At 43.6% G+C, this 20,477-nt stretch overlaps 1 protein-coding gene across 3 annotated transcripts in view; it reads right to left on the bottom strand.

Annotated features, from left to right (window-relative positions):
* The window catches only part of NARS2 (asparaginyl-tRNA synthetase 2, mitochondrial), a 49,926-nt gene that overhangs the window by 7,188 nt on the left and 22,261 nt on the right, over positions 1-20,477 (bottom strand). For all 3 annotated transcript variants that reach the window (XM_068930645.1, XM_068930646.1, XM_068930647.1), the window contains 7 exons: positions 13,863-13,995; positions 7,592-7,690; positions 7,142-7,179; positions 5,202-5,268; positions 3,533-3,670; positions 2,227-2,324; positions 18-44 (listed from right to left, as the gene is read on the bottom strand). In XM_068930645.1, the coding sequence (XP_068786746.1) occupies positions 18-44; positions 2,227-2,324; positions 3,533-3,670; positions 5,202-5,268; positions 7,142-7,179; positions 7,592-7,690; positions 13,863-13,995 (600 nt within the window). The remainder of the gene's footprint in view (positions 1-17; positions 45-2,226; positions 2,325-3,532; positions 3,671-5,201; positions 5,269-7,141; positions 7,180-7,591; positions 7,691-13,862; positions 13,996-20,477) is intronic.

Raw genomic sequence — 20,477 nt, 5'->3', positions numbered from 1 at the left:
CCAAGATACCATCTTACCATTGGTAGGCGTCTGTGAGTCCCAATCTGCGGAACAGAAAGAAAACCCCTCGTAAGTAAAGGAACATAGTAGATCTGTATAAATAGCACTCGTCTAGAGGAGAACGCTGCAATGGAAGGGAGGGTCCGATGACTCAACCTGGTCTAAAAAGCAAAGGCAAAAAACTAGGGGAAGACATGATAAGCGGTTGTGGATTCTGGTACTACTTGGTAGACAATCTTCAATAGGTGCCCAACATGCTTCTTAAAATGCAGTTTATTTTGTAAACATATAGAGTTGATTGCAACTTCTTGCAAAGACTTGCGCATATTCTTAACTTTGACATATTGGTAAACTCTGCCTGCGAATGTTTGGAGAGTACAGGTTTGCATATCAAATTTACCATGACATGCAGCCAGATCTCATTTATGAATGAGCCAATAAGTCTCTTCACATGTATGGGCTACGGAATGACGCAAATTTTCCCCTTTTTTAGTGCATAAAACCGCTAAACTTCCATGGCTTTATTAATGTGCGATAACTTCTGTAAAACTACTAAATATTCTTTTGTAATTGCTACCAGTGCAACTTCTCTCCTTTTCCTACCCTCAGAGCATCAGAGTGAAGCTGGGGTTTCTTCCATTTCTCTCAACGCAAAAAATCCTCTGTAAGCCAGAAGATCTTCAGTGTGTTACGAAATTGTCCCTGACAAGGACTTTGAGAACCATTCCATGAAATGTGCGTAAGGAGACAAAAATCTAGTTCTTCATCTCTCAGTTACGTTGGCTCCATATGAAGTAGTTTTTAAAAGCAAGAACAACATATTTGGGCTCAGAAGATCAGATCCCAAGTACTCCAAACTGAGAAAAACCTGTGATAAGAGGTGCTATTTTTCCAGTCTTATTTTCCAGTTATTTTTCCAGATCATCTTCAAGGCTGAGCTGTACTTTAGGGCCACTGAAGCAGCACCATTTGTAGCTTGAAATACTTCCTATGACTTTTTTGTCAAATCAGAACGTCTGGCTTTAACCCCCCACAAGCACCCCCTTCTCTAGCCCCATGCCTTGTGGGCAGGCGACTCCAGATCTCACTGGTCCTTGGGCAAAAATATCAAATGAAAAGTGCAACACGCAACATTGTGCCTGGCTTCAGCTGAAGCTTGTGTCTGGAGAGTTCGGAGGGAGAGTAAGGAGCAACGCAGGGAGTAATATCATCCTACACCATAAATTAGCAACCAATCTTCTGGCGATTTTAATTGCCCTGCCTTTTGGATTCATTATGCTGAAATGGATTTTGCTCCTCTCCACTGACTAGATACATCTCTGTGAGCATGCAGCTGATTTAAGTGAAATTCATTCACAATGTGCAAATGACGTTACTCTGGGACTAATCCTCCTCCAAAATTGCCTTGCACAAGTGTATGACTGACACAAATTGACTCAGACGAGTTATGAAAGGTTCTTTTGAAAATCGAGACAGGATCCAGGGAGTAATTGTCTATGGAGGGTTCCTCCATCTGTAATGCCAACGATCATTAACTAACCACCAGATTTGAAATTCAGAGACTGTATTTAGCCTAAAACCACTCTCAGTCACACAAACCAGAACATGGCAGCAGGGAAGGAGACTGCCAAAGAGCCCAGATGACTCAGCAAAGGTCCCATCCACTCCCAATGAAGCTTCCCACAAACCATTAGCAAAGAACAGTATTCTCTGAAATGATGCCATTGAGGCCAGTCACATCACAGCTAGCGAAGCTTGCAACTATAACTAGAGTTCCTCAGTTACACAATGTAATGACAAAAATATCCAGGCTCCGTCTGTGTGACTACTTCCACCTTCACCATCAACTCTCAGCCACATGAGCTGGGAAGCGAAGGCTCAAGGATGAAGCACCTCGGACTAGACTCTGTCCTAGAAAGTCTGCTCAGAGCTGAGGCATCCTGCTGCCCTGTCCATCAGAGAAAAGGTCCTCTCCTTATATAAAGCAAACTATTCTGTAATGAGCTATAACAGAGAGGTAGTTTGCATACCTACAACAGAAGCATAAGACCTTCTTTACCAGTTAGTGATCACTTTCTCAGATAAATAGATATCTGAAAGCCAACAGATAGGACTCTTTAGAATAGTATGAGTTGTTCTTCTAGTCCTCTCTCTTCTCTACCACTGAGGGCTGCCGAAACACTCCTCGGTCAGGCTGGTCTCCTGGCACCTGTGGTTTTTCTGTACCTTTGTAAGCGTGATTCGATGAATGGCAGTCGCTCCTCTCTCAAGCTGCCTCCACACAACTCCCCTATTCCTGGTACTAGGAGATCAACAGCTGCAACCTTAGAAGAAAGAACTGCAATGTAAGTCGTGCCATATAACCACATAGTCTACATCAGAAGGACGACTGACCCTTAGAAGAGCCAAGTTGTTAGTAAAAATCCTTCTACTGAGTTCAGGACACGTTGGTAACTATTTGCACGTGCAGAAAAAGCCCCTTGTTGACAGGAGGAGAAGACATTTTGCTGAATTGCATCAAAACAAGGCATTCACTTGGCAGAAAAGGCTGCGAGGGAGCTGTACGCTACAAAATATCAACAAGCCTAAGCAATACCTAAACAAGGGCAGTGATGTTCCAGATGGGGGACATCTGCACCAGGTACTGTCAACTGAATCCCACCAGGTTATTCTCATGGGATAGCCTGTGCACACAGGCAAGCCTGAAAAGGGTACAAAGAACCCCACAGCAACTCATGAGCTGGCAGGCAAAGACACACAGGGAAATTTCCTGAAGCCCTCATTTCCTTAGAGTTTAAGCTGCTCCGACCACAAGCGGAAGCTGAAACGTGTTTACCCTCTACCTGTCCCCTTTCCTTGAGCCAACTCTAGTGGTACCGATAGCGATGGATCAATGGTATTGACATGCTGATCTAAGCGTTAGGATCAGTGTGTTAGCATCTCTGCATGTTAGGTTTGGGATGGTTTTCTTCTTTGTTTTGTTTTGCAAGGTGATTTTTTCATCCCAAGGCTGATGACAGGCTTAACAGACTTTTTAGTAGAAGCAAGGTTTCAAGTTGTCTAAGTTCCATTATGAAATCATACCTTCAAAGCACAGGACTTGCAGATGAAAAGGTTTCTTCTTGTCTCTATCTGCTATTTAATGATTACATGCCACAAACTCAGGTAGCAGATCTACATGACAGGAGAGTCATTGGCTGCTTGGAGCCATGCAATTCTAAGCACTTCACCTAGCAGGACAAAAGTTTCTCAGGACAAGAAATAACTATGGCAAATCTGTCTTAATTAACTTAAACAAAAAAAGATATATAAGCTGTTCCTGCTTATATATCTCCTAAATCTTCATCCTGTTGTTCCTGCTTTGGGGATTTCTCCTACAACAGCAGAAAGACCAGAGAGGAGCACTCTACAGACGGCTTATCTTAGACCTCTTGACTGGAGGACCAGCAAAAAACTATCCTGATCTGCCTATCAATAGACTAAAACAGATGCCTAGCCAAAAAGGAGGTAGAATAACGACCAGTGGACTCACCGTGTGTTGAGGTCCATCTTCATTGTCCCGCATATAGAAAGGTTTGAGATCATATGGGTAGTTAATCACAAACAAGGGAACCTCACCACAGTGCTTCACCAGATACTTCTCATGTTCAGTTTGGAGGTCACAGCCCCACTGCAAAAAGAGCAAAAGAGACCTCGGATCCTGCTTTGGTGCATCTTGTCTGTGGCAAGAAACAGAGCAAAATCCCTGCGCAAGAGAGATGCAGCTTTCAATAACGTGAAACCAGGAACAGCAACTTTTCACTGGGAAAATTTAAAGCAGAGCAAGGCCATGAGAATAACATGTTTTAACTTCCAGAGAACAGGGCCAGATCATCCTTGCATCAAGCCCAAGCATCTGATATCACACTGGAAGAAACAAAGAACAACAACAACAAAAAAACCTTACTTCAGATAGCTTAAGGGAAGTGGGCACCCATCCAAAATCGGCTTACTCAACCCAGTAAACCAGCCTCATTTCAGTTTTACTTGTAGTGTACAGAAGGCAGATTTGCTGAGCCCACTGCTCTCTTCCCTGCTGTATCCTGTTACATGCTACATTAATTCTCACTTAAGAAAACCCAGCATCCTATCAACTAATTCTTTGTTACCAGAAACCTCGGACTATCCCAATGCCTTTCATGCCTCCAGCTTTCTTCCAGTGAAACGATATTACTTCTGTGGCTTTTTGACTACAGACCTCCAGCCCGTTACAGGATAGAACATATATTCTGTTGACTCTTCTGGTCTAAAAAAAATCCTGAGTTTGCCGTCTCAGGTCAAAGTAGTAGAGATTTGACTGAGATGGTTCTTTTCAACCTTGTGCTCACAGGTAGCCATCTAATAACCCATCTGCTTTGCAACAGAAGTACAGCAGTGATTTGGGCGATGGCACTACTAGCGTGATTTGCGGCTACATTCAGATACGGGATTGGAGATTCTACACCCACTGGTACAGAGATACCAGACAGTTATCCAACTCGCTTTGAAGCCCCTCAGCCAGAGGGTTACTTTCCTTAGAGCAGCAAAATTAATCAGCGTACACATGAGATCATTACTACCTCGAACGCTCTCACTACTAGTTTATGTGCTTGAAACTGAGCAAAATATGGTTTTCAAAAGAGCATAATCTAACAGCGTTAGGAAGACTATCATGTGATTATTTTTCCTAGGCAATAGCTATCCTTTGGGAAAACAAGGGATCGCTTTACCTACATCTAGATCCGATGGTATTTTGACACTGCTTTGCTTTATTAGTCCTTGTCAAACTCTCGGTGTTATCTAAATACCATTCTGTTGTTTGGGGACTGCTGCAGTGACCCTCCTTAGATAACTGTTGCTGAATCCGCAATGCACCTGGCACTACTTGCACATGGGAAAGAGAGGCCTTTGCCAAAGCCCTGATGCCCCAATAGCAAACTCATCCCTTCCTTCCCTACAAACGTTACACGCTCTACTGCTACGAAACTCCCACTTCACCTTTCAAAGGTAACAGCTGTATCTGGATTACAACTGAGCAAACACACAAGGTAAATGAACCTCTGCTGAGTAACAACTCTGCTGCAGTATCAAAAAGAGAGAAAGGAGGTCCTGGAGATCTACAAAGTTCAGGCTGGCTGTGCACATCAGCAGATGCAGGGATAAGCAACCAGGCAATTGCCTACCTCTGGCTTGAAAGTGAAAGTTTGAGACGCTTGCTTCAAAATTTCCACTGCTTCGCTGTAGGAAACTCTGAAAGGAAAAAAAAAAAAAAAAAGTATTTGAGATAACTGTGAAAGGAATAACAAGAAAGTTTTCTGGTGAAGTGCCATATCGGAAAATTAAGGAGGCATTTCCCTGCTACCAGGCCAACTTGTGCTGTGATGTCAAACTTCCCAGTAACGCTTCTTTGGATGGAAACCAAAAAGTTACATTTTATATGGCAAGAACCCTACCTTTTTCCTGTGCTTCAGCTAGATGCAAGACAGAAAGCGCTAAGCTCTCAAGACACTTCTGCGCTATTGCAACGTTGCATTTCAGTCAGAAATGCGTTCTGCAGAGAATTATTTCAAATAATTTTCTTTAAGAAAAATACATGTCTTCATCAGTATAACACATCAAACGGGTTGAGCACAATGTTATGCAAAAATAATAGCCCAGTGAGCAAAGAGCCAGAAGCTCAAACTTTTTTTTTTTTTTTTAACTTTGCAAAAATCCTAAGATTTACTTTCAAGAATGTTTCTCTACTTCTCTGACACAGTTCTGAGAGCAGTTTCTCCTCTGACTTCTATCAGCACATAAAAAAAGAAAAACTAGCACCATGGCAGAGCAAAGAGAAATACTGCAGTGAAAGATGCTGCAGGTCTGGCAACAGGAAATCAAGGCTCAATAGAAAATACTTTGGTGACAAATTTTCCATGTACCAAACAAATGTTGTGGAGAGAGAGAAGGATACTTGGGCACAATAATTTCATCTTTCATATTGTTAGCTAAATCTAATTATAAATCAAATTCCCTAAAGAACATGTGCTCAAGCTACAACAAAGTTTCATTAATACATGGGAGGCTTCTGGAGGAAATACCTCTAGGAGGAATACATTGCTCCACGTGCTTGGGTTGTGTGATCCTGCACTAACTTGACGGGAATTTCACTGCAATATAAGACCTGAGGCTCTCCAAAGCTGCTGCTTCTGTAGAAGGCTGCAGGCCAAATGAGATGCCTCACAGGCACAGGTATCGACCATTTAACTGATATGCGTAAGCCAGGAATGCCCCAGCTCTGCCAGCAGTCAATGAAGAGAGGGCGAGAGAGAGAAAGGGAAGCAGATGGGTTGGCTCACCCTCTTTTTCCTCAGATCACGGAAGAAGCTGAGTATAACTCTGCCCCATCAGGAACATATCAGCTAGGTGCCAAAGAGAGAAGGAATAAACTGCGCAGAGATATTCACTTCACAGAGGTCTCCAGGGGTGTCTGTGCAGACAAAACGCACAGGGAGGATCTACCATCATCCTGTTGCCAGAGGGTGGCTGTAGCAGCTTAACAGGAAAACCAGTGCTGGGCTAAGCAGCTCTACAAAGTTCTTGGGGAGGAATGCAGAATCTCCTCTGATTTGAGGAGACAGGAAAGGGTAGGAAGAGGAGATACTCTCAGGGGCCCAGGAAGCAAAACAAAATCCTGTCTATGCTTTGGCACAGAGAGAACTAGGAAAAAGAGCAGCAGAAGCAATTGGCAACAAAAAACCAGCTAGGACTTTTAAATAGTATAAAAGAGAGTTTTTAAAAAAGGGATCTATTGGAGGGAGGGAGTGAAGGAAGGCAGAGCATCAAAGCTGAAAACAAGAAAAAGAGTAAGCAAAGCACTGCTCTGGTACGTGCTGGAAGGAGAATAACCTGGTAGAGAATCTGGTCTCGGGAAGCAAAAGCGAAAGGACAGTAGACTCAGATACCAGTCTCATGAAGAGATGGAAGGCCGACCGGCAAACAGCACAACTGGAATTGCAATTCATGCTTTTCAGGAGACACTGTGCTAATCGACAAGACACTGATTTGGAAAAAGAACGTATATAAAAAGGAACGCGCCCACAAAAAACCCTCTTCCAGATCATTTTGGAATAGAAGTACTTACGTCACAAATCTCTTCTTCAGCATTTGTTCCAACCTGCCCTTGGTTAAAACAAGAAAAACAAACATGTAAAGGTACTACTAAGGGTTCAGGGGCCCACTGGAAATGCAGAAAATCTATCTCCCTTCAATTTCTGAGATGTAGGTCAAAATCCACTACCAGTCACTCAGTGCTGAAAGAATACCTGGCTTTTAGGACTGAGAAGTCAGAGGCAGCTAGATGATTTAACAGTCACAATTGTGCCAGACACACTACAGAAAATTGTATGTCCTCTCTGTACTGGCCTGAACGATCACATAAGCTCAGGACCATTTTTGGCTTTTCACAGTTAGCTAACACAGCACAGCACATTACCAAAAAAAAAAAAAAAAAAAAAAAAAAAAGCCTCCCTATCGTCGAGAGCACCAAAAAAGGCATGAAAGGATCGTGATTTTTTCCTGTCGCGTTTATTACCTTCTGTGCAGGTGCTATGTATTTATGAAAAAGCTCCACATCATGAGGACATTTGGAGAGTACAGTACTTGTTGCCGTCTTGAAGAGATCCTCCATAACCTAACAGAAAAAACAGAAGTGCATGAAAAATTAACACTGTTGTATGTCCCACCCTCTAAGTAAAGCATGTTACACATCAGGCAAAGGGCACAGAAGGAGCTTCTGTGCTTTTGCATGGTCATCAAGGTACCAGCTTGCTTGTGCTCTTGATTAGCAGGCGTGCCCATAGCTGAAGAGAAACGGAACCTGTGCTTCTGCTATAGATTTAGGGTTTCAGTGTCTGCTGTTGACTTCAATATCTTCAGTCAAACACGTCCAAGGGAAAAAGCACATCTAAAACATTCAAGCAGCAGCCTTCAACAGACACAAATAAGCACGTTATCACCATCTGTGGTGACTGGTCTCACACTAATTATTACTAAGATGCCTTTCCTGTAATGAGCAATTCTGGATTTCTGCTTTGTTGTTACAACAGGCAAAACTAAAGGAAAAGAGAAAAAAATGTGTACTGGGTAAAGCCAGCCTGTCAGACAGACTCCAGACAGAGAGACTTTGCACAGTAAGAGCAAAGCAAAGGCATGAGTAGATAGCTAAAGGTGAAGGTACATCAATGCAGGGTTGTTTGGGGGGGGGGGGGGGCGAGGGGGAAGAGGTTTAATTTCCCTAAACTAATACGGATTAGGTAAATGCCATTAACACCCATTTTGGATATACCTATCTGTTAAAATGGACTTCACTCATGAAAGAAATTAAACAAGTGCCGTTTCAATTCTAAATGGAAAAAGCACTCAAAGAGGGTCTCAGTGCATTTTGATCAACTTGTTTAAAGAGTCATTTTCTTGTTTGGTAAAGCAAAGCAGACCAATACACTGGCTGTCATACTGGCAGATGAGCTCCCCTGACTCTTTGTAGTCCCATGCCTGCACAAAGCAGAGAGTCAATGCCTGTGGAGCACTGATGCTCACAACTCTCTCCTAAACCGCCCTCCTTACCCCCATCTCCTTTGTAAGCAAGAGTCATGCAGCTTCACTGCGTTTCATCTCAGCCTGGGATGGAAGCAGGCTTTTTCCAGTAAAAAGCAGCTCCTAAAGTCCATGCACGTTCCTGCTCTTTCTGTAAGCATCATAATTGTTTCAGTAATGGCAGAGTTGAGAGAAGCGGTGTCCACCAGCGAGGTCCAGGTGAACAGGTCCCTACATACTGCCCAGGGAGACTAAAGGTGAAAAGAGGAACGCAAGTTTTGATCGGCAGATTCTGATGGGGAAGTAGGTCTCTGCCTTGCAAGGAACCAGCGTTACAGGGCAAAAATAACGAAAGACAAAAGAAACAGCTGGGCTAGAGACATAGCCAAGACTAGATTTCAGGCATGTTGTCGAAGCTCTCCTCTTTAGGAGGACATACTTCATCACCGGTCCTAAACTACTGAAACACTGCTCCACGTTGATGAGCACCCTTTGCATGCCACCAGCCAAGAGAAGTTTGTAAATCAGCTCCTATTTTGATTCCTCTGGAGCCAAATGCAGCCTTCAGACTCCTGCACGAATCTAGACCCTCTGTTTAAAAAGGGAAGATCCAAATAAAGGAACAGTATTATCATATGCAGACGAACTGTTTTACCCCTTCTGGTACTCAAACACAGAGCAAATGAAAAGCCAGCATTCCTGCTGCTGAGTGGCAAATAACCAAACAGCTTTGAACTTTTTTCAAAGTAGCTAGAAAAAGGCTTATGCAAATGAAATTAGAAAAGTTCTTGGCAATTCATCTGGTTTCACCCAGGCAGAGACGAAGGCATTTTACATGAAGCTTCCTCTTTCTAGAAAATGAAAGTATCATCTGGTTTTAGAAAAGCATGTTGTTTAATTAGCACTTTTTTTCCCCTCACTGTGCGATAAAGTAACAATTAGGTTCCCACAGCATTCAACACAAGCAGCTTCCTCTTGTGGAAAAAAACTGTGGGTGGTATGGGAAAAACAATCTGAGAAACACATCCAGGTTTGAGACTGAGGTTTCATCTTGGCAAAAGAGACAGACACGTGGGTCAGGCACTGGCCTCCTCATCACTGCGCTTACTCTTATTTACGCCAAATGCTTATTAGACACCAACATTAAAAAAAAAAAAGAAAAGAAAAAGTTAAAAAAAAACCCTAAGCTCTTCGACACAAAGCCATTACAGCTTTCAGTAGATAATATAATGAAGGACTGGAAAGTAAGACAGATGAAAAATGAGTGCAGAAGCATAGCCACTGGCGTGCTGGTTTGAGGGACGGTGTGGGCTGCAGATATGGGCCAACTGATTGGATCTGAATGCATCCTGAAAAAAGTATGTTTGACACATGACTTATACAGGGGAAAAGTAATGGGAATCCCAGGAAGTAGCTTGTCTTAGAGGTTGGGACTCTTGTTGTCCCAAGTGCCATTATCTTTCCTCCTTCATAATGAAAATGTGCAAGTTCTGCTGGTAGGAGGGCAGGCAAGGAGGATGAAGGGGAAAATTTTCCCTCATCTCTCCCAGCTTCTGTCTCTTGATTCTTACCCTTCAAAGACGTTCAGCAGTATCAATCCTGACCTCTGACATTGCTGTGGAACTTGCTGGAGGTTTCTGATTTGAATTAGAAGTTCCCACCTTTATCTTTTAATTTTTGTCAGTGCAACTCATCTTCTTCCCAAATAAAATTATGATCAGAGAGTAAAAATAGTGGAAAAGTTCCTCTCTTGGCCATACAAACAACAGCTCCGGAGCTAAATTTCTGTAGGGTGAGGCTCACTCTCGCTGTTATATGGTAAAAATCTCAACCTGTGCTTGATATACACCTGTTGCAAAGGCAGGATAAGACCACACAGTGCTGTTGCCCTGAATGTCGTTGCAAAATCATTATCTTGGAAATAGGTTTAGGATTCAAGTAGAGAACTTCCACTTGTGGAGCAAAGAAAGCTTTTGCCAGTACAAAAAGTCATTTGTTTGCAAGGGACATCCTCTTTGCATCTGCTCCAGTATACTGAATCTTTTAACCTATCAGTATCCCCAAAACACAGTTAAAAAAAAATAGCATTAGGGTTCCAAAGGCAGTCATTTCAATTAGGAATTGAAATGGCACTGAAAAGATAAAGTACTCACAGTGCAAAGTACTCTGGAAACCAAACCACATCTATATATCACATCTGAGCTCCCTCAAACTGGCACCCAAAACCAGTGCTACTGCTGACTCTGTTTCATGCCTGAATTCCCCTTCTGCAAAATAGGGATATCAGTGCTTCACGCTATTGGCCTGTAATGGCAGCAAATTAATTTTGAAGACGTACGCAACAAGTGGAAGACCCTAATTTTGCCCTTTTGCCCTTAGAGCAAAGTTCAAATACCGTATGTTATATTGGAGCCCCATCTTATGCACCTAGAGAGACAGCGGTGCTAGGATGTGATCCTCTTACGGAAGTGTAACACAACGTATAAACTTCAAAAAGTGCCCTAGACTAAATTTACTTCCGGTATTTCCTAATTTTTCAGCATCAATAATGTTCCTTTACTATGCTTTTGCATGTGCATTTGATGAAATACAATAACGACTGCATCACATGGCCTTAGTCAGACCCCCCCTAGCATCACGAGTGAAGTGCAGTCCTTTACGTCCACTGCACTGTCAAGATAAGCTGAAAGGAAAAAAGATAATGACCGACAGATCTGCTATGCGACGCAGCACTGAAGAGAGACAGGGTGGCAGCAAGCTTCTCAGAGGACAGAGGAGGCTGGAGACTTTAGACTTCCACTTCAGAGACTGGAGGGGAGATGCCTCTACTGAGCGCAGCCTCTGCCATACAAGTTCGACCCCTTCAACTTTTCTAACCTGGCATTCTCCTAATTCCCTGCTTCTCATTCAAACTGGGGAAAGAGTGCTTTGGGGCAACTTGAGTCAACCTCTTGACTAAACTCTTAAAGGCCCCTCCTTAGATACACTTACAAACACCCTATACACTGAAGTAGTAATAATATCACCTAGCCATTCAGCATGGAACGCTGTGCTGAACACACTGAACGCAATGGGACTTTCCACAGAAAGTATTGTGCAACCAGTATTGTGAGAGTTGAAGCTTCTTCAAAAATACACTCAAAATACATTTTCGCAGCACCAAGGTTTAGACTACAGAATCAACACACAGGAGACTTCATAAGAACTGGGCTACTAATTTAGGAATAACTGAACATCGCTCTCTGCAATTAAAGCAGGAAAAAAGACCATTGCTCTCAGATTCCGGGACCTCTGTGCTTGAGGATATTTAACTCCGCTACTGTTCTTCTTTTTCCTTTTATATTTTGTAAAAAAAGCTACATTACTTTTGGAGTTCTGAGTGAGAGAAAGATTTCAAGCCTCAACAGAAAACAGTACGCATGCACCTTTTAGCAAGGCTCTTCTGTATCCTTTAATGATATACAAGCAAATACTTCAAGATGTCCCTGAAGAAGCTGAGCATTCCCTGAACTGAGCACACTAACTTGCTCAAGTTAGAGATAATCATTCCAACTGTTGAAAATAAATTTTAAAAATAAGTTAAAATGTTAAACAATCCAGTTCTTTATGCAAAGTTCAGAGACTAACTCTGGCCAACATCCTCCAAGGCTTCCAACTGGGCATTTTGTACCAAAGAACTTGCAGATGACAACAAACAAACTGCCCCACAGGCAGATATGTGAGAACACTGAATTTAGGTCAGTTATGTGGAGAAAAAGAAACTTAACTTAGGCTTTAGGGCAGCTGTCAGATCTTTTTTTTAATAGATTGCCCAATGATTTAAAAATAAACAAAACAGGAACTCCACTTCTGTAAGTGAGAACATCACAAAAGCAAGCATGTTGCAATGTAGACTTGCTATGGGAAATGCAAAACTGCAACTGCTAGAATTATAGGAAAGGATGCTTGTCAAAGACTTTGGGGTGGGGGAAAAAGGAAAAAAGGAGAGCACAAGCTGAAACTTCACAAGATGTTTAGCAATAGTAAAAAATAAAAATACAATAAAGGCCCCATACCTTCCAGAAGAATTCTCAGATCTAGTTCTCCGAATTCTCTGGACCAGCTGGCTATACTTTACAAGCCTAGAAGTTAGGATTCTCAGCACAAGAGTACAGGGATGTTTATGCTGTGTCCAAGGGCTCAAATATCACTTAAGAGAAGGCCCTGCTTATTATGCCAGATAGAAGCAGTGGAGCTTTCTGTTAGCTCCTGATTGCTTAGAGAAATGGAGGTTAACCTCAGGAGGTTAACACATAGAGCATTCCATATTTATAAGCTTAAGGATACAGAAAGGTGTTTTTGAGAAAAGGAGAGAGAAAAGAAAGATCAGGATATTAATAACAGAGGACAAGGATTCCCAGTGGCTCAGTCCACGTAGCCCAATGCCTCGCAGATATCCAAAAATAAATGCAGAAGCAGCACCGTCACACAACAGATGGGATATGTCAGCTTTGGTGTCAGGCTATGTCAAGCAGGTTATGCTGATCCTCTAGACTGCATATTATTCAGGATGCAGAAACCACCACCTGGATGTTATTTTATACCAGTGTAGCTAGTACCTCTGGTCTTCTTTTTAGGGCACTTTTGCAACAGTCCTCCAAAGAACTGATCTGATATATGAGAATGCATGTGGACGTTTACCTATAAGTCCTACCGGGCACAAGCTGGCTCACACTGAGCCTAGTAAGATGCATTAGCATCCATCAGGTGGTTAACCTGCATCCAAGAGGTCAACCCTGGATAATCAAGAGTTGACTGTAAGCGTTTCAGTCTTCTGCTAGAATCATGGTGATAGCGTCTGCCAGGAACTGCTGTTTCTACTTCCGATTTCAACACAGATTTAAAGGAGCTCTTTACAGAGCACATTGAGGGACCAGTTACATAAACACTACTCGGATTTACTGGAGAGATGCTGAAGGTTTTGAAGGGGACAGTGCCATTCATTAGCACCAGTTAATATACCATGCACAGTTACACATCTCCTAGCAAGAGAGCAACTGCGCAGCTCTGCGTTCACGCTGGGACTGTGTTCACTCCTATCCCTTTCCTCCCAAATCCCCTCTGAGGCCTCTCCTCTGCTGAGTGAACCCAGATCCTTGGGAAGTCCCTGTGTCCCCAGCCAGGCTTGCAGAAGGTAAGAGGAGCTGCAGCCTCAGTTGAGGGCAGGGAGCACAGCTAAGGGAGGAGGAAGTTCTGATGCTGGTTCCTCATACGCATTTCGAGATACCCACCTGCATGATGTCCTGGAGGCTTTCAGTAAAGGACACTTCAGCCTCCACCATATAAAACTCCGCCAGGTGCCTGCGACTCTGGGAGTTCTCAGCACGAAACGTTGGGCCAAAGGTGAACACGTGGGTAAAGGCCCTACAAGGCAATAAGAAACAGGAAAGTCAAACAATGCAGTCAGGCCCAGCACGCAAACGAGTCTCATACTGAAATCCCCATCCACAAACTCATCATTTTTCTCCCAGGAGCTAGAAGTGCTCATATTTCCATTTCATCTTTGATCAGTTTAATGGCACTGCTGTGTATGCTGCTGTTATACTCCTTCATTGGGTGAGAAGAGAGGCTACTCATACTCTTCCATGACTAAGTGAGCCCTCCTCCACGACTAAGTGAGCCTGCGCAGACCTTGCAGGGAAAACTGCACATTGTTTATGCTCAGCACACTTTTTGTGATGGCCTGGAAGGAAAAAATAACATTCTGCAGAACTGGAGGAGCACTGGCACATCAACACCGGTCAGGACAGCCAGATTCCTCATCACTTTCGTTTGGCTACAGATCTGACATTGATAGGTGCCGTAATACCCTAGAGCCTAGTATGCCTGAGAAGGTCCCACTCCTGCTATTGCTGAACTCATAGTAGCACTGAGAAGATGCTGGTAAAGTCCAGCAGGATGGACATACGGCACGTGGCTTGCAGTCCCCCTCTAGTGGCAAGACCAAAGTTTATTGCTGAAAGTGCCTGTGAAACGATGAACTCGGCTCCTTCCACACAACTAAAGAGGCTCCAAATAAATAGGTCCCTATTACAAAGACTGGTTTTGGGATAGCATCTTATGCAGAAGCAATGAATGCATTTCCTATTGTGAAGCTATTTTTCCAATAACCTTATGGGGAATCTATTTAAATATATTCTCTTGTTCTGTACTCACATCACGTTACATTACACAGAATACAAGAGCCTTCTTGATTCCCCTCTTCTTTCACAAAAATCCTTCCTATCAACAGCAGCATACCTTCACAGTTTTATTTTTACCATGGGAAAGCTGCACTTTGTGCAAAACCTTTTCTATTGTGGGCTACAAGTGCCAGGCTCCTGGATATCCTACTGCCCGAGAGAGCTTCCAGAACAGATGCCGTGATAGCTGCGTCTCCTCCCACACTGCAGGGGAGGTAAACCACAACCGCGGACAGAGACACTTGTTTCAGAAAACCCATGGACTGGGCAGCTGCTCCCTTCAGTACATCTTCAACCTGCCATTATTTTTAGCAGTAGGCAGTATGTACGAGAAAAAAAAAAAAAAACCTGATGGAGATAAAGCTCAGTTTAATGCTCTTGAAAGGTGGCGAGTAAACTGCCGGTGTTGTCCTTTAACTCACACTTGTAATCTTACAGCTGAAAAAGGAAATTTCCTGGAGTTTCTGCACAGATTAATTCAAAAAGTCATGTTTTTCCTTTGTCCTTTATGGAGGCGTTTGTGCTACAAGAAAAGGAACACACACATTCGGGTTCACTCATCTATTCCTTAATGTCACATGACTGCTAAAGGCTATGATCTAAAGAAGCAGCAGTTTCGTTTTCCTTGAGTCACTGGCAGTAAACGTACTAGAAGAAAACTCTAATAGGAATATGCAGTTTGTCTGTAGGTATCTTTTTCTCACTGGCTCTGCTTTCCCTATTCATCCAAACACGCTTTCTACCTTTACTTTCAGAGCCTCATACATGATCACAGCACCTTTGGTGCTAACCTTTGCTGCTCATTTGCTGGTTTTTGCAGCAAACCTCTTTCATCAGGCAGCATTTTTGGCACATATCTTCTCCCTGTGCTGCCTTTGTGGCTTGACAGGATGTTGCTGTAAACTTCTGCTGTCACTTAATCATCCTCCTTCAAACTATCCTTTGCTATGGTGTCTATAAAAACTTCAGCAATGTTTAGATAACTGATGTACATGACTCTTGCTCACTGCACAGGTCAGTATTATCTCATTAGATCCTTGTGCTCCCCCATCTGCAGCCATCTGTTGTCTTGGGTTATGGAGAAAATAGCGTTCTTCCTCATATGGCCTTTTTTTTTTTTTTTTTCCCTCCTCTCCTCCACGTCCTTACAACACCTGGCACAACAAGGTCTTGGACACAAAGCTTAAGAGCCTCAACTGCTATAGCAATACAAACAACAAACATGCAACAATGAGTCACTCAGCCAAAACTGTCTAATGTTTAAGGCAGAATTGATCAAAAACTTCTGCTTGCCGTGGCACTTCAGAGGACAAAACGGTTGGCCTGCTGTGGGAAATAGGGGCCGCAAGCCCTTGTGCCACCTGCACCAGGGTTTCGGGCTTTTGCTAAAATATTTCAGCTTGGAGCTCTTCGGTTAAAGAATGAATTTTCCCTAAATAAATCAGTTTAGTCAGAAGTTCAATTTGTGACTAGACCAGGACTGGACACAAGACAAAAATTTTCTGAAGAGCTTGCAAATGCAGAAGTACACACCCAGAACTGTTCGGTTTGACGTGCAGGTCTCCAACTTCTCCCTGACACGGAGTTCTCAAAAAGCAACACTTAAAACTAATGCGTGACACCAGCTGGCGAGCAGGAGATCCCCTCCCACAAAGCAGCAGTCTGGCTTCAGCAAGGCACATGTTTTCAATGTCTGTCCAGGCACAAGCACTTAAGTATAAGATACTGTGGCAGATTACACAGTCGCCAGCAATATGAGCTGCTATGAACACTTTGAACTCCGCTTATTTCCTCCCGAATATCAGCCTAAGCGTGACGTCTAGGTACTTATCTTCCAAGGGGCTCAGTGGCCGCAAGATATCTAAAAAAAAAAATAAAAATAAGCTAAAAAAATTATCGGTTGCTTCAAGACGGCAACTGCGGTCAAGCAGAGCACTTCACCGTCACAGCATAATTTTGCGCTGCAAGAATAAAGCTTCTCTCTGCCAGACGCGGACCTTTTGGGGAGGCAGAGCAAGCGCAGAACAACTCCTGCAAACTCTGATTTCAGAGTCTTCTCTCAGTTCCAGGCATCCAGTCAGGACCAATCTTCTCTAACATACACACGGAGCACCACATACGTTTGCAGAACAAACCACTAGTCCTGGAACTTGATGGACTGGCACAAGGTGCAGCAGGGCTGAGGGCTTTGTAATAGCCCGTAAAGAATTCTACTGCCTACCCCTTTTTGGGGGGAGCAGCAGAAAACCCACCTCATCTGGGGTGAAGGGAGGAATCATTCATTTCTCAGGCTGATTTTAAAGGAAAAAAGATATAGACACAAATTCATCAGAATCCTGGGACCCTGGCAAAGGGAAACTTGCCAGACATCATGCTGGCAAAGTGATTGAAGGAGCACAGTAAATGCAAGTCATCTGTTAACGATAACGGAGCGCTGACCACAGGCTTTGACGTAACAGAGAAATATAGTAAAAATGATATATAGTCATTGTTCAATCTACTCTATGCCTGAGCAATAATTTCTCATCCAGGCATTCATACCATGTTTACTGTACTCTGACATTCAAGCCATCAAAATAAATGCATATTATACAAGCCTGACCTTTATTTGCACTTCATCTGCTATTAAAAAACACTATCTGTGATTCGACACACTGCTGTATCATACTGAGCATTTACCAATATATTAGAAGACAGAGGGCCCAGAGCTGAATCTGCTCCAATTCCATGGCTCTGAGGGCAAAAACAGTCATTTGCTCTGTGTGCATTCAGCACCTAGCACAATGGAGCCTTAGTCCAAGGCTGTGACTCCTATGCTCTCTGATGCAAATAATTAAGCATTTACATTCCCAGACCTTTGTAAGGCTTTCAGCATTTAAAAATAACTTGAAAACGCTAGCTTAGTCTCCAAAAGTGCCTAGGCCACTTGGGGTTGCGGCCACTCAAGAGCCTTTCAAAAATCGGTAGTGCTAACTCATCTCCAACAAAAGCACACATACAGGAGAAGAAGAAAAAAATCTGATGAGCTCTTTTCCTTAGTCATTACAGGCAGAGCAGCAAAGTCTATCACATTGTCCTTGTACGTGCAACCAAGGAATACAAGAGGGGCTTTGAAAGGAGTCCCTTTGCAGTCAGCTTCCTCTAGATCTGAGCTCTGGACAGCAAGCCCAAGTGCGCTTATGCACTTCCCAGGCACGACCAAGGCTGACAGCAAAAGGAAGCACAGAGCTGTTTCATTAATTGCTCCCTTTCTGGGACTGTATTTTGTTCTATCCAGGTCTCCGGGAAAATCCTGAGGACTTAACGTGCAGGCCAACGTAACATCCACAGCATTCTCTCTGACACGCTGAAACGTGCAGAACGGTGCAAAAGCCACGGACCCATCCTGTAAAACGCTGAGCTTGCTTGTTCCAACCCAGCTTAGTCACCTTCTAGAAATAGGCCTGGGAGAGCCCCTTCGAAAGCAGGTAGGAGTGGCTGCACGCTTTGCTGGATCGCAGCCGCTCTCTGCACTGAAAATAAAGATCGCTGGTCAAGGCTCGTTCTTAACAGGCTGCATTTGTCTTCTCCATCCTACGAATATCCAGGAAACCGGGAACTTCCTCCTTTTTTTCAGCCCTATTTTACATGCTGCTTGAACACTCTTCAGAAACAGTTACCTCTGCCCTTCGAGAGCTTTACTCCACACAGAACAAAAGCTTATTTTGTTCAAACTCATTAACAATTATTAAGGTGGTGATAGAAACCAACAGAGAAGTATAAAGTATTTACGCCCAAAGCCGCTTAAGATCACCCTTTTAATTAAACCCATGCAATACTCGTAAGCCTGAGCGTCTCTGCCTTACCAGCAATTTTTACACCACAATTCAAATATAATTGCATTGATGGTTCTCAAGCCAGGAAAAGATTGCACACCTATTCTGCACGCGAGGACTCCACACTACTACCAGGTGCAATAAAGACTGTTTTGTGCTGTTGAACTACGGGGATGTAACCCCGAACAAGGCTATTAATCAAGAAGATGCAATTCCTGCATACTCAGCTTACAGCCTCTAGCAAGGTCACGCAAGACGTTAGCGACTCAGCTGGAGACAGAAGGCAGTCCATGTGACTCAGGGCTAAACACTAAACCACACACATAAATGCAGCTATTTATTTGTACTGGGCCCTCATTCTCATCCTGAAATACTACCGGTGTCTGCATAAACACCAGAAGAGCGATCGCTCTGAAGAGGTCTACAGCAAAGAGTTAAGCTGGTAGGTGATGTGCACCAAGTCAGAGCCAATCCTTACCTTTGGCCACCCTAAATGAACCCAGCACGTGACCCTTCAACACAGAACGTTCCCTCTCACAGCTGTCCACCAGCACCCACAGGCTTGAAAAGCTAGATCAAAAGAAAACCCAGCAACAATGTTTTCAAAGCCAAGGGCAAAGCAATGCATGACATCAGCAGAGGAGGAGGAGGATGCAAGGAGAGTAAAGTGATCCTAAACTCCAGGAGTTTACCTTTGCCAGCTCCAAGGTCCTCCCTCCCCCTTGGGAAGGGAAGAACTTACTACAAACAAGCCATCTTATTTAATTCTGCTCTGTTCAGAAATTACCAGATTCGTTTTGCAGGTCTTCAGTAGGCCTGTATGCTCCATCAAAATAACCTGAAGACTTTGCTCCATGGTCAGGAGCTGAAACATCACCACCTGCCTCAACTATTGGGCATCATCTTGACCCAAGCGTAACTACATCTCAGGGATGCCGAAATTCGTATCTTGAAAGATGTTCTGGTCTCACATAAGAAAACACATACGCACAGAGAATACGTTCAAGGCTACTGGTCCGATCCCTCCAGGGCCCATTTTTTGGAGGAGCTGGAAACCTCGCTCTTCTAACGTCGTAGGTGAGGTACAGCTACTCGGCAGCTTAGAGAAGAGCGAGAACGTTTTACTTTCTGGAGCTGGGCAGACTATGTTACAATGAAACCTCAGCTGAATGAAACACATGTTTTTGGAAAACGTTCGGTATTTCACGTTTCCTCAGTGTAAAAATATTACTGTTACTCTTGTCTGATGGTTTGGATTTTGCACACTGAAAATGTTAATGTTTCTGTTGGAAAAGAAAAAAATGGAGGGGAATGGATAGATTTTTATCCAGAAAGAAGAAAAAAACCAAAACACCAGAAAAATGAATTTTAAAAGATTCCTCATAGAACATACCACTTCTGCCTGCCCTCTGAGAAAGGACAGATGTGAAACGCTGCATCACAACACAAGGCTCCTACAGCAGTATGTGAGGTTTAGGCCTGGGCAGCAGAGCCGAGGTGCTGAGCGCCAAGGTTTCAATTCATGCTGTGACAAGATGCGACTGCACTTCCTTCTGTAGGCCGCCAAAAATAAATACATAAATAAAATAAAAAAACCCGTACTGTCTAAGTTCCCAGACAGAGATGAGGAAGTGCCAAACTTCCACCCTTGCCAGACTGAAACGAAGCAAGGGAGCAGTTTCCCGCGGTGTGACTGCCGATGGGCAGAGCCCTGCGCCCTAGGCAGGCAGCACCCTCCTGCTGCGCCCCAGGGCTGGCTGGCTCTCCCGCGGCTGGGTCCTGCACGGGCTCCTATAAGGACTAAGGAGAAAGTGGGATGAGAGCCCTCTCCAGGCCATCTACACCGACC

The sequence above is a fragment of the Struthio camelus genome, chromosome 1 (assembly GCF_040807025.1).
Source record: "Struthio camelus isolate bStrCam1 chromosome 1, bStrCam1.hap1, whole genome shotgun sequence".
Taxonomy (NCBI): domain Eukaryota; kingdom Metazoa; phylum Chordata; class Aves; order Struthioniformes; family Struthionidae; genus Struthio; species Struthio camelus.
Note: the sequence above shows the minus strand (reverse complement) of the source record. Positions and strands in the feature narration are given on the sequence as shown.